Source organism: Zalophus californianus, chromosome 2 (assembly GCF_009762305.2).
Source record: "Zalophus californianus isolate mZalCal1 chromosome 2, mZalCal1.pri.v2, whole genome shotgun sequence".
Taxonomy (NCBI): domain Eukaryota; kingdom Metazoa; phylum Chordata; class Mammalia; order Carnivora; family Otariidae; genus Zalophus; species Zalophus californianus.
The window spans coordinates 39,293,310-39,308,540 of NC_045596.1; the positions used below are offsets into that span (position 1 = coordinate 39,293,310).

At 39.3% G+C, this 15,231-nt stretch overlaps 1 protein-coding gene across 1 annotated transcript in view; it reads left to right on the forward strand.

The window, feature by feature from the left end:
* Positions 1-15,231, forward strand: part of ATP10D (ATPase phospholipid transporting 10D (putative)) — a 101,343-nt gene that overhangs the window by 13,764 nt on the left and 72,348 nt on the right. Inside the window, 1 exon segment of the mRNA XM_035726135.1 lies at positions 13,992-14,318. Within this exon segment, the coding sequence (XP_035582028.1) occupies positions 14,029-14,318 (290 nt within the window). The 5' untranslated portion in view covers positions 13,992-14,028.

The window sequence follows — 15,231 nt, forward strand, 5'->3', positions numbered from 1 at the left end:
CACCTGATAGGGCTGATCTGTGGAGGAAGCAGGTTTTGGGGGAGGAGCACAGTTCTGTCCATGTTACCATCTAGAGGTGGGCTGCCTCCTTGGCAGTCAGATACCTGAGTCTGGAGTTTTGGGAGGAGGTCTGAGCTGGAGGACAGTTACATAGGGGAACCTGTAGAAGGTCTGCTTTGATGGCTTTGGTTTTCTCAGTACAGTAGAAACAAGGTCATCAGCAGGAAGAAAGTCAGGAGGGAGATAGGGCAAATGAGAGGAGAGGGTGTGAAATACTTGTCTGTGAAAGTGGAAAGGTGAGAGTGGAAATGCTGTTTGCAGCCAGCATGTGTGGCCAGTTCCTGATTCATGCTTAGTGATTGAAAGTGACATTGATCAGGGGCATTATGTTTCTCCCCAGGTACTTTCCACTTGTAGGTACTACAACAGAGTATAATGCGGGTTTAGATATAACTGATTTGAATACAACTAGGGTAAGGGTTTTGTCAAGAAAGGAGAGCAGAGCTAAGGGGCAGAGAGAATATATACAGAAGTGATAAGAGGGTTGACCATAAAACTGAAACTGAATAAAGGGAACTAAGGCCATGCATGAAGGGGGGGCAGTGAAGGATCGTGGTTTAGTTGTTTACAGGTCCCTGTGGGGTCAGATGGTACTGAAGTCAGGTTCAAAATGAATCATTTAAAAGCAACCTTTATTTATGTGTACTGAACCATGTGTCAAATACATGTAAAGAGCTTTCTATTGAATGCATCAAATGAGTTTTTTTTAATTAAATACAAATATTTGATTTAACTTTTTTTTCCTAAAAGATTTTATTTATTTATTTGAGAGAGTGAGAGCACTAGAAAGAGCAAGCGCTAGCGTGGGGCAGAGGGAGAAGGAGAAGCAGAGCCCCCGCTGAGCAGGGAGCCTGATGTGGGACTCGATCCCAGGAGCCTAGGACCATGACCTGAGCCGAAGGCAGACGCCCAACCGACTGAGCCACCCAGGCGCCCCTGATTTGTTAACTTTAGTTCTTCAAATGAAGTATGTCTTTAGTTCTTTTTGCCTTAAGTAACATAATTTCACATTTTTTATACTAGTCCTCTTTCTTGAAATCCTTGTGTTCTTTGGTAGGCTGCCAGAGGCTTCTGCAAGCTTACTACTCAAGTGTTTGTGTCCTTTGTCAGAGCTCTAATAGCCACAGGGACTCTCATTCCATCGGAGATATTTGGATTAGGCTGGGGTAAGCAGCCACTCACCAAGCTGTGTCCCTTGCGTGAGTTTCTCAATCACTCTGAGCCTCAGTGTTTTCAACCCTAAATGGGGATAATAATATATACTTTGTTGTAAAGATTAAAGTTATCACTTATTTATCCCCAACACAGAACTCGGCTTGTCTTTATAAATGGTAGATACTGTTACGATCTTAGGTTTATTGGTTGAATATTTCATTAGTGTTGAATAATCAAATCTCAAAAACATGCTATTCTGTCACTTCAGTGACATATATTTTAGAAGTACTATTAGAATCACCAATATCAAAACACAGTATTAAAGATTGTTATCATTAACAGTTTCATATGTGTGTGGTTTTTCAGCTTTAAAAATAGACAGAGACATACTGGGAACTCACCATGAGTTATGGGTGAGCTGTTTTTAGTACTCAGTAACAGAGAAATATGCATACAACTACAGGCACCATTTTCCCTGCCTTTTTGCTAGCTTAAACCAGTTGGAAGCCTAAGCATCAGCAAAAGGTAACTCATTTGGATGTGTGGTCCTTTTCAAGGGAAAGCTGAGATACATTGAAGAAGACAGATGGTAAAGCTTTCAAGTGTCTGAATGTGTGTATGTATATGTTTTATTCTCACATGAGAGGATTGAAGATGTCTTTATATTTAATGTGTTTGGAAACATTAAGGATGGGTAACTCTTCCCAGTATAAAACCATGCATCTAGGTACCACACTCCTATTTTATACGTCTCTCTTCTTTCAGAATAAGCATGTTGCATTTGAAAATTCAGATTTGGCTCTTTAACCGCGATGATATCAAACACATCACTCGCTGCTGTGGAGGGTTCCTCCCCTCAGTCTTGGTGAGAGGCTGCTTCTGTGATGTAGAACAGTACCTTTTGTTTCTGTCTCCCCAGCATCAGCCACAATGTCTGGTTTTCAGGTCGTGTTGAATGAACTGGGACTGAGTGAACTTGGTTTAAGCAGTCTTTTCTAAAGATGCATAATGGTTATGTACTTGAGTCGAGTTGACCTTTCCCCATTTAGGGCCCTAAGAATGACAAAACTATCACAATGAGTTCTTCGTTAGTGGTGAAAATGAAAGATACTATGAGTTAGTTTTTTATATACCTATATAGCACCTCCTCCCATGATAATGATCGGCAGTTATCAAAAGTAATTCAGTTCAGTGTTTTGGCTTTTGCATGCATCTAAAATAAAGACTATGTACTTCTGGGGATTTAGTTCAAGAAGTTCAGTTAATAGGGGCGCCTGGGTGGCTCAGTCGTTAAGCGTCTGCCTTCAGCTCAGGTCATGATCCCAGGGTCCTGGGATCGAGCCCCGCATCGGGCTCCCTGCTCGGCGGGAGGCCTGCTTCTTCTCCCACTGCCCCTGCTTGTGTTCCTGCTCTCGCTACCTCTCTCTCTCTGTCAAATAAATAAATAAAATCTTTAAAAAAAAAAAGTTCAATTAATAGAAACTATTAAAGAGCACACACAACTCCAAGATGACTTTATTTGGCAAACCCGATTCCTCCCACCCGCTGGAGAGCACTGAAGATTATGAGACTTTGTTATTCAAGATCCAGTTTTCCCACTAAATAAATTGACCCTTGTCATCACCAAACCCTGTTAAATACATCTATAACTGTTCATATTTTTTCCAAAGATTATGTGGGGTGATGAAAAGTCTTTCTCCTTTTAGTTCACAAGAGATTAAGTTACTAAAGGAACCATGCCAGTGTGTTCCTTTGGCACCTGATGCAACCAAGAAACCAGCAAAGATATCAAATGGTGCATCATTTTGCCATCGTTATTACCAGTCAGATAAGGAATTGGTCTCCTTGAGGGCAATAAGCCTCTTATAGAGAGTTGGACAAGTAAGTCAGAGATGACCCAGAGTGGAATAAGCCCAGATTTTATCAGGGCTCACTGTTGCCTCAGGGAGAGCTACCTGAGACATCTAGGTCAAGGAGACTTTCTTGTCTTGAGTCTACTGTGAAACAGTGCCTAGCTTATTCTCGGAAACCTGTAGCTATAAAATGACTCTGTATTTTTTTACTGACCCTGCTAGATAACTGTCTTTCTTCCAAGGTCTCGAGCATATAACAACTTTGATATTTTGTTAGGGTTTTCTCATCTTGGTTGAGAAGAAGATTGGAAGTCTGTCAAAGCCAAGACCTATTGTCCTCCCTTGCTGAGCTTTTGGAAATGTTGGCTGAAACTGACCATCATGGTATTAAATCCGTAGACAAAATCCATCCTGCAGGCCTCGTCCCCAGCCTCTGGGGGATTTTTGTATAAATTAGACCTTCACAATTTTAGTTAATTCTAGCCTTGGATGAGAGCATCTGCTTGCATGGGCTGTCAAGTCATTGGTACACAGCCTTGGTCTATACACTCGGAGGAGATGGGCTTGCTGGTGATAGGAGGGGTACCTAATAAACTGTTCACTCTTAATTTCAACTGTACATTTTGAAATAAAGTGATTTAGCATAGAGTAGTGGTTCTCAGAGTATGGTTTAGGAACAGCAGCTGCAGCACTACCTGGAACTGTTAGACATGCAAATTCTTTTTTTTTTTTTTTAAGATTTTATTTATTTGAGAGAAAGCAGGCATGAACGAGGAGGGGGGGAGAGGGAGAAGCAGATTCCCTGCTGAGCAGGGAGCCCGACGCGGGGCTCGATCCCAGGACCCCAGGATCATGACCTGAGCCGAGGGCAGGCGCCCAACTGACTGAGCCACCCAGGGGCCCCTAGACATGCAAATTCTTGAGCCCCCACCCCAGACCTGCAGAATCAGAAAGTCAGGAGTATGGCTCAGGATACTCTAATGCATGCTGGAGTTTGACAGCTACAAACAGCATCTTGAAGTGACTGTACATAAGAATGTTTTTCTCTTTCAGACAAGTGAGCTCATGTGTATATTTCAAGTTATTTGTTGGTTGGTGATGACCTCAGACATTTTTAAATACTAACTGGGCCCCAGGGAATTCATTACCCCATATTTACCTTTGGTTATCTGCCTTGCTACAAACTTTTCATTAAGTATTCATTAAGGGAAACAGGGTTTTTGAGAACTGTTTGCTTACAAGTACATTTGTGTTCAAGAAGGAACATAGTGTGATATGTTATTTTAGGCACACTCTGTTACTGAAGGATTTTGATTCTTAATATCTTCTAGAAATAAAATGTACACTAATTAGAAATAATATAGTTTTAAATGATCTATTTGATTTTAAATTTCCTATAGGAGTAGTATTGTACAGTTACAAAAGCATGACTTTGGAGTAAAACATTGCATGCCTTGAGTTATAAAACCTTTGACCTTTTGTTTCTTACTCTAAAAAATGGAAGTCATAAATGACATGGGGAGCGTATTTCATTAACAGTAATCATTATAGAAGTGTTAGTATTTTATTATTTATTTATTTATTTATTTATTGAGAGCATGCCGGGGTGGGGGGTGGAGCAGAGGGAGAGGAAGAGAGAATATTTAGCAGACTCCATGCCCAGTGCAGAGCCTGATGCAGGGCTCAATCTTAGCACCCTGACATCATGACCTGAGCCCAAATCAAGAGTTGGATGCTTAACCAGCTGAGCCACCCAGGCGCCCCAGTACATATTTCATAAGCAGTGCTTTGTTTATATTTATTTCCGGCCTTAATTGATTTTGTGACTCAGATTAATCTCTTGTAGATTTTAGAACTTCATGGGGTTTTTTTTTTAGCTTGAATGGAATATTGGATCATGTAGCATCATGCAGACTTAATGCTTAGAGCAACATTAGGCTGTTTTGGAACTATTAATTACAGATTCTTCCTTCAAAAACTTTATTTGAAAATTATCAATATATCTTCATTGTGATGAAGACAAAGAAAGGTTCATTTTTTACTCGCTTTGTATTCTTACCATAACCAATATTCATAGCCTTGTGTGAATTATTCTCTACTTTCATCCACGTTCTTGCAAATGGATGTGAACATACATCCAGGCAGTTTGTGTTATTATGTGAAGCAAATCCAGGCCAGGCCGATTGTGGATTCAACAGTGCAGTAAGAAGTAGAGCCTAAGCCTCTGGAGCTGTGGTCCACTAAGGTAGCCCTTGGTTAGTGACCTGTGTGTACCCTTGTGTGCTCATGTGGCCCCTCTTCCAGCCTAAGAATTTGAAAAGGCAGTGGGCTTACGTTCCAGAATCTTGTGAACTGGCAGGTTCCACATTCCTCACAGCTGACAACACTACTAACTGGCGCTATCTTCCTGAGGGACTGGGGAGGTGATACACACACACACACCCGCTCATGTGTATCCTAGATCTTGTGTGTATACCTTTGCATATTTAGGTAGGTAGTTAAAGTGAAACTTCAGCTGTGCCCAAGTTGTCATTCTCACCATTCTTTGAACCCAGATCAGTCATTTTGGTCTGTACTCATTCATTTTTATAAATGTTTGATCATTCATATTTACATTTCTTTGTCATTTCCTTTTTTTCCCCCTAAATATACATAATAGTCATTGGTCCAGGTCAATGGCTATTCTGTAATGCGGTTATGTCACAGTGTAGTCTGCTGGGACTTTCATGGTATTGCCAAGATTGTTACTACAGTAAGCAAACCAAAAAAATAAATAAATAGACCCCGAACTACAGTATGCATTCTTGTACATATACCCATACCTGTAGGTAAAACTCCCCAGAATGGAATTGCTGTGTCCATAGTTATATGTATTTTCAATTTTCATAGATACTGTCAAAATGTTTTTTGGTGGTGGTGGCAGTGGAGGAGATTGGAGCAATTCACTTCCCACTGCCAGAGGGTTGCTTTCCCCCTATCCTCACTAGCACCGACTATGACAAAACTTGGCTAAGTGAGAGAGAAGTTACAATTTTGCCCAGCTAACAATAATAAATAATATTCTGAATTTTCTTCTAGTAAATTTACTGTAATTTTTCCATTTAAGTTTTCAATCTACCTGGAGATTTATTTTTTGAATTAAACATTTATTAAAATATTTTCAAATAAAAATCTATTTTTCTTTTCAATGTGGTGTAAAGTAGGAATGTAGCTTTCTGGTTTTCAAGATGGATAACCATTTATTCCAGAGGTGTTAAGTCACCATTTTCCCACTGATTTGAAATTCCACGTTTGCCGATTGTTTCTTTTTATACAGGGATCTACCTTTAGGCCCTCTGCATTAGTTTTCTCTTGCCATTATAGCAGCCACAATTTAGTAGCTTAGAACAACCCCAGGTTAGGAGTATAATTCTGTTGATCAAAAGTCCAGGTACAGTGTGACTTGGTTCTTTGCTCAGGTCCTCAAAGGCTGAAGTGAGGATGTTATCCAAACTGAGTTCTTATCTGAAAACTCTGGTTTTCAACTTCCCACCTTCCTCAGGTTGTTGGCAGAACTCCGTTCCTTGCAGTGGTAGGACCTACATCTCCATTTCCTTGCTGGCTGTTACTAGAAGGCTGCTCTCAACCCCTAGAGACAACCAGCAGCCATTCTTTTGCATTGTTTTTAATTTGGTGGATCTTATGCGTTTTGCCATCAATATTCGTAAGTGTCATGAGTTTATAATTTTTGTGGCAATTATGAAAAATTTTACACATATTTTTAATGCATATAGATATTTATATGTTGGTGAGAAAAGATTATTTGCAATGAAACTTTTTTTTTTTTTTTTTTTTTTTTTTTACTGTATAATTGCCTTGCTGTGAAGGAGTATTGCAAGTTGGGTGTATACAGCATTTGGTTTATGTTAATCTCATACCCAGTCCTTCTCTTCCAGTGTTACCATGTGTTAAGAATCTTGACCTTTAGGCTCTGTGGCCATACTGATTAATTTTTAAAATTCTAGGTAAAATGCTAATGTTAGTTAAAACCAAGTGTTTTAAAAACCAAGAGTCAGGTGTTTTTTGACACTGCATATCTGGGTAATGTTGGGCTTTAAGTTTCCATGCTCAGCCCAGGAGCATGCAGGCCTTTTCATATAGTTAATCTTTAATGGTATTTTTCCATCACTAACCAGCAGCAAGTTTGTTGTAATCCAGATTTTCACAAGCAGTGGTTTACTCTTAAACTAAAAATGAAGTTAGGAATGGAGACTTTAGTGAAACCTAGGTATAAACTGTAGGTTTTTTCCTTTTTTAATGAAATACTAAACCTCCCTACCTTTAAGGACAGTAGCTCATTCAGGAATAAAGTATCTAGATCTGAAAATTCTTTTTGGTTTTAAGTGATGATAATTGAACTCTAAGCATTTGGTTCTTTGTGGGTTTGTTTTTTTTTTTTTAATGCTGTTAATTCTGAAGGCAGTGTTCCAATCTGTGGCAGAGTATTAGGTCAAATAAAGTGTGGGACCATTTTGTGTGTTAGCAGAACCCCATGATAAATCAGCTCTTTATGGAGTGGGCTAAATCTTAGAATTGTGAATGATGATCTTGAAAAATCCTAAAATGCTTCATACTAAGTTGTTCATCAGAGTTTTGTCTACTAGGTTGCTCTGTTTACCCGTGGGAACAGTTGACTAGAAGGTATTGCTATCCTCAGGTAGTTGGTTGCCTGGCAAACTCTCCAGTTAAATGGAAAGCAGAGTTGCTAAAGCTGAGTGTGGGTTATATACAGTCTAAGAAATTAAATATAGATAAGTACTTGGATATAGTTGTGAGGGTCAGTACTGTGCATACAAATTCTCAATATTTATGAGTAAATACTCTAATTGAGAGAATATTTTCCAGATAATCACCATATTCGTTAACTACTTAGCACAGGACTATGGTTCACACACTCTTCTAAGGGTTTTACATATATTAAATCGCTTAGTCCTCACAACAACCCTTTGATCAAGGTTAGCTGGCAAATGGAGGTGCCAGGAATTGATGTCGGAGTCAGGCTTCAGAGTCTGTGCTCTTAATCACTACTGTACTGCTTACTGGTCTTATAAATCCAGTAGGAAGGAAAACAGTGGTTTTCTGTAAGAGTCTTTCAGGCTTGGAGAAGCAGATTCCTTCTATTAAGGTGGAAGGAATGCAGTCACAAGCTGACTACTTTTGTTTTCTCAGACTTAGATCTTACTACTCCTGCTTCTAATGGAAGGAAAGCCAGGCTGAATCATGAAAGAGGAAATGGAGTGTTTTGTGTCCTTTTCCCATACTGCCTCTTTTCTATAAAAGTCAGTGATCATTAGTCATTTGTTGACAACCTAACTTTGGCCAAGCATTAGACTCTGGTGTGGAGTTTGGAAAGCAATGAGATGACTTTGAAGTTCCTTGACTTTGAAGAACAAAGCCACCTGCTAAATACTGAAACAAGTGCAGTGACTGAGCCAAGCTCAGGATCATAATGGGAGCGGAGCAGGGAATGCTTTACTGTTATCTCCTGTGTGGATCCTCCTCAATTCCCCTCCACCGCATGGCCAAGCTACAGCAGTCCAAAGGATGAATAGGGGCTGGTATGGTGAGTGGGCGATAGGATTGATCAGCCTTCCAGAAAGCAGCATTTGCAGAGATGCAGGGTATAAGCTGTGCTTTGCAACCTTCCTGGTAAGTCACCTGGGTACTAATTAAATTCCACATTCATGGGCCCCATTCTAGATCCTCTGAATCAGGATCTCCAGGGGGAGGTGCCTAGGGGACTGTTATTGAGGGAAGCTTAGAAAAAAACCAGACAAGTGGAATACAGTTTGTTCATGAACATAGTTGGGGTGAATTTCAGAGAGAATGGTTGAGGATGAGGTCAGCTGGTGTGAAGGTCATTTTATGTCATGTCTGTCTTTTGTGATTGGTCTTCTATTTGTATCCTGCTTAATGCTGATTACTTTCCATGTATCAACAGATATATTCAACTGTGCATTTACTTAGAGTTGGACAACTTTATTTAATTTGAAAAGCAATATATTGAAAGTTTGGACCTCAGCCCGATTTATAGGGTTACCAACCTTGACTTCTGTATGACCTGAGAAATTGCCAAAGAGGAGAGTGGGGGATAGAATGAACATTGTTTGTCTTCTGTGTGCCCCATGACTCTTCATGTGTCTCATTTTTTTCATTAGCAAGCTGAGGCGTAGAGGTTAATTACATAGGTCACCTACCTAATAAGTGATACAACTGATATTCGAGCCAGAGTCTATAGAGCAGGAAGAATTTGATTTCTCAAAAAGTGGTGAACAGAGTGCTCATTTACTCAGTTAAAATAGGTGAACTGGAAAATGAAGGGTTAGGTCAGGGGCTATAGTAAAAAGGCTTCTCACATTTGTTACCATGTGAAAATAAATGCCCAATATTCTGTGGTGGTTTTGTTTTTTTTTCTTTTTAAGAGAAACTGAATATCAAAATTTTCTGTGAATTCATCTCCATTTTAAAATATCAGTCCTATATTCAAAGAAAAATTACTACAATGTGTTTGCCAACATCATGATACAAGATACATCATTGAGTAGAATTTTGCTTGAGGGCCACTGGCTTGTGACCTCTAGGTTAAATACTCTCTAAAGTCTGAGCTTTAAAATATGCTTCATGCTGATACTCAATGAGGTATGACTCTGATCTGCTTTCCTTTCATATCTTAAATTTTGCTGTTTATGTGAGCATTATTAATACCAGAGCCTTCTCTACATATTAATACATTTTTAGCTTTGCTGGGAGTAGATGGAGAAAGATTAAAAGGCTCCTTGCTCCTGGTGGGAAAAATGTTGCCCTCCCTGAACATTCTAGTCCAGCTGCTGTTTTCCCCGGCCTTTCTACCAGAACAGGAGCTAAAAGTGGATCTGTTCATTTCCTTGTAGGCTTTCAACGCATGTGCAACCACACGCAGTGTCTTTCCAAAGTGTGTATAGCAACCTATTAGTAGACCTTGAAACCAATTCGGTGCATTCAGACACATTTTGAAAATGCTTGAACTAGAATGACTAAGTAGATCCTTGGTCATTCCTGCTCAGTATAAAATGGTTTAAATTCTAACCTGGAAATTTGAAAGGATTTTTGCCAATTACCTCCACATTTGGTCTTTTTTCTTCAATCCCGTGAAAATGCTAACAACGTCTCTGTCTTGTGTAGATCAGTCCTTTGGTCTAGTAATCACTTTTCAGGAGAGATGGCAGTGCTGAGGGGAAGGCATTAGAAGATCATGAGCTGCCTGGCCTTGGAGAGGATAGAGAGTCAGCTGAAGAGGGCAATAAGCCAGCCCCAATTCTATCCTCACTCAAATTCCTTGGGAATAAGAAAGTGGGGGAGGAGGGAAGACAATATGTGAGTAAATAGAGCACCTAACAGAAGTTTCAGGACATTGAAGAGGCACAGAGGATGGTGGATGTGGGGATACTTTGGCAAATGAAATGTTCTCCAGTCATAGATTTGTCTCTTTGGAACTGAGTGAGTGGGGAGAGAGAAGGTTCTGGAATAGACCCTTGGAATGAAAAGCTGTTTGTTTTTGTGAACCACCACTAGGGTAGGGTTATTTGTTAGATACAGCATAAATTACCAAAAGTTAATGCCTCCCACGTGTCGTATTTGTTTGTTTATTTCTGTTTGCATTCTCAAGAAATTATACTTTGAAATTTAAAAATTTAAGGAGAATCTGTATTATTGTTGAGATTGTGGACACCAGAGGGATACACACTCCTATGTTTTACTAAGAATTTAATTACGAATGAAAACTTAAAGTTTCTAGAAATACTATAAAATTTCAACCCTCTGAAGAACATGAGGTTTGTCATAAGTCCCCTGATGTGCATGGGGTGAAATGCATGAAAAGCACTTAGTTCTTATGTTCAGTATTTTTACATTATCTACTGATTCAGTTGTAAAGCACTTTCTTACATCCTTATTCTGGGGGAGATTTCTGGATATGTTATGAACTACTTTAATAACTCAAACTGTCATTACTAGTTATAGGTTAAGAAGCTATTTTTATACACTGAAGTGAAAACTAGACTTTTCATTTTCATATGTGGGCTTTTAAAAAATTATGTTGAAAAGATAGAATTATTTTGGCCAGTGTTTACTGATTTAGCCCTTTATGAACACATATTTTAGAGTGCAAACTCCAAAGGACAGAGACCTGATAAGGATAGAAGTTTGTTTTTTTTTTCTCATTTCCATTATTAGTGTAAAACTGATAAGACTGGGTCACCTGGGTGGCTCAGATGGTTAAGCATCTGCCTTTGGTTCAGGTCATGATCTCCTGGCATCGAGCCCCACGGTGGGCTCCTTGCTCAGTGGGGAGTCTGCTTCTCCCTCTCCCTCTGCCTCTCCCCACCGCTCATGCTCTCGCTCTCTCTCTCTCTGTCAAATGAATAAATAAAATCTTTAAAAAAAACTGATAAGACTGACTTTATGAATATTTTCTCTCAATGGTAATAGAGGTTATATGTTGTGGGTTCAATATCCAGGCACAGATACACATACTTGGAGGCTATTGTATTCTTCCCATTAAAAGGACTTTCTGCTCTTACTTGTTTTTATTATTTTGCTTTAGATCATATACTTTTTAAAGATATGATGGATTTGTAGATTATTACTTGTAATTCAACTTATTTTCTAAAATACAGTGATAAAGTGATGCAGCATAACTGTAATCAGTTGGATTGCTTAAGGACCAATGTATAGTAAATAAGTGTGCTAGCAAGAATGGATTATTAAAAATATTGACCCACTAGAATTACTAGAATGTAATTGGACCAGATCTTCAGGTAGGTAATGATCTATGATTTCAGATCCATGAAAGCTGGATACAATTTTAATGTTCTTAGGGGAAAACGATTAATTTCTGATTAATATAACATTTTAGAGAAAATAATCAGTAGACATGTTGTAAACTTTGAATGAACTTTAGGAAGGAAGCCAGCTTAAATAATTTGCCCAAACTACGTCAGTGTCTCAAACAGTGTTTTTTGTTTTTTAAAGATTTTATTTATTTGTCAGAGAAAGAGAGCACAAGCAGGGGGAGCTGCAGACAGAGGGAGAAGCAAGCCCCCTGCTGAGCAAGGAGCCCAATGCGGGACTCCATCCCAGGACCCTGGAATCATGACCTGAGCCAAAGGCAGACGCTTAACCGACTGAGCCATCCAGATGTCCCCTCAAACAACGTTTTATCCCTGGGATTGCATTTATGTATTTACATGGCTGTCACCCCACCTAGACCCTGAGTGCTTGGAGAAAGGGGATCTAGGTCTTAGATCATCTCAGTATTCCTAGCCTACTCTAGGTTCTAGCACATAACCTCATTTTTCTCCAGATGAAGTCTGTGGAGTTTTGTTAACAGTTCAGATTATCAGGACATACTCACTGATTTACTAAATAAGAATCTCCAGAGGTGAATTCCCATAGAAGTGGATAAATAAATGCAGTGGCACTGATAAAGCAAGGATAGAAACCAAGGCTTCCAGACTTTGTCCTCTACACACTTGGTGACATGCTTGTTACCAAGCTTGGACTTTTATTGAGCATCTACTAAGCACCAGCTACTCTGGATTACAAAGATCAGTGAAGTGCATTAACAGTTAAAGCAGAAATTGTTGTTAGAACGAGTTAGTCTGAATCAGCTTTACCTCCTTACTAACCATATAAGTTTTAGCAAGTTACTTTATTCTCTAAGCCTGTTTCCTCTTTTGTAAAATAGAAATAATACCTGTATCGTAAAATTGATGTAAATATTAAATAAGATAATGCATGTAAACTGCTTTGCAAAATGCTTGGAATATGCTTTTAGCTTTTGTTTTCTTTTAAATTCATGAGCTCACATTCTAGGCAGGGCCAGATTTCTTGGAAAATAAGGAAAACTTGGAAATAAGGAAAATAAAGGAGAGACCATATAAGAGTTAGATTTTGTTTTATAACCATCCCAGAACTTGGTGATGTCATTTTTATTGATTCACAATTTGGCGGGTTGGCAATTTGGATCAAGCTCAGTTGGGACAACTCATCTCTGTTCTAGATTGGGTCACTGGGCACACATTGGGTTAATGGTCCGCTGGTAGTCGTTGGCCTTACCCATATTTTGACAGGAGCAATGGTGGTAAGTGGGTCATGGGGACTTATCGTCTAGTAGACTGGCCTGTACTCAGACCCCTGGTAGGGGCCACAGAGTTTTAAGAGGGAGGGAGAGAGAGGGAGTTCCATGGGCAAGCACTTTTCTTGCTTGCAACTCTCTGCTTGCATCATGTTTACTGGTGTTTCATTACCCAAAGAAAAGCACATGGCCAAGCCCAGATTCATTGGGTTCCATCACTTGACAGGTGAAGGGTTGTACATACAGGGATGGAAAGAATTTGTGGTCATTTTTGTAATCTTCACAGAATGGATTTTATTGACTGCTTATTCTGCATCAGGCTTTATGCTGGATAATTTACATGTTACTCATTAAATCCTTACATAAATTGCCTCATATGTGTGGCACTCCCATTTCAAAGATGAGAAAAATAATTATCAGATAACTTAAGAGACTTGTGCACATTAAACCCAGATTATTTGCTTCAGGTTACGGGGTCGCCTTTAGGTGCTGTCTCCTGTTGCTTAAATGGTCACATGGTTGGCTCTTGAGGCAGAAGGTATATGCTTTATTTAATAAAAAATTTGGCTAAAATGGAGTTCCAAAGACTAGTTTTACTTTCTTCCATTTACTAGTTCCAAAGAGTAGTTTTACTTTATACCCATTGAACCATTGGATCATATATTTATTTGCTGTGGGAAAAAATTTTAATTTTACTACCCTTACTATCCTTTAAGACTTTCCAGAAGCTTATGAGGAGTGTTTTAGTGGGTTTTTGTTTGTTTTGCCAGGTCACCTGCATATCCTGGATCTCACAGCATTTTGGACATGACTGAGTGTCTACAATGGGCCAGGTATCGCTGGCAATGGCTGATGGGCGGTAGAAACAGAGGCGAGGATGAGAGGCCATACAGCTATTCCTCTCTGCTTGTCTGCGGGGGCAGGTCCTCTCGGACTCCCAAACTGGCAGGAAAGCACCGGGTTGTTGTTCCCCACCTGTGGCCCTTCAAGGATGAGTATGAAAAGTACTCTGGCACCTACATGAATAACCGAATACGGACAACAAAGTACACACTTCTAAATTTTGTGCCAAGAAATTTATTTGAACAATTTCACAGGTAAAAGTCTTAGCATGTTCTTTGTTATTCTAGTTAACATAAGATCTTTCATTTCTATAACATTATATGTTACCTGAGGTAAGACTTGGGACATTTACTTTGACGATTCTAGTAGAGTTTGTTGTGAAATGATGAGCCCTTATGTTCACATAGCACTTTATAAGTGGTAAATGCTTTCTCTTGACCAGAGAAGATATTGTTATTTTCATATTATAGATTAGGAAACGAAGTTTGTTACACTGGTTTACCCAATGTCGTGCCAGTGATTAGGAGCTGACCCTATAGCCTTGAGTCTTTTCACTCTTGCTTCTGTGTTCTTTCTATTAGACCATGCTGCGTTTTAATTTGAGCTTTTTCTTACTTGATGATATGGGGAAATAGAGCTCTTCACTAGGTGAAGCAACGACATGTAGTTCAGTTTAATATGTATTTATTGAAGCTCTCCTATGAGTTTAGGCATTGAAGGAAATACATATCTAAATGGTGCTCGTTTCCTAATGGAGTTTGCTTTTAGCAAGGGAAACAAGATGCGTATACAATGAAAAGACACAGCGGCTGTGACGAGTGTTATAAAGTGCTAACAAGTAGGATAGAAGCCTCAGAAGAGAAATAATGGAGCAAGAGAAGAGGAAAGGGCATTTGAACTTAATTATGGAAAGCGAGTGAGATTTTCAAGGCAGAGGTGTTGGCAAAGCACCTTTCAGATGGGGGAAGGAGTATGATAAGTAAAAGCAGAAAGGCAGTAGCATACATTGCTTGAGGTCTGGAAAGTAGAGCCCTCTGCCTGGCGCAATTAGAAACAAAGCAAAGGCAGAGAGAACATTTAGGGAGATGCTATATATACCCTGGCGAGTGGTAAGACCTGAGCTTAGAAAAATGTGGGAACAAAAAGAAGGATTATTACAGATATTAT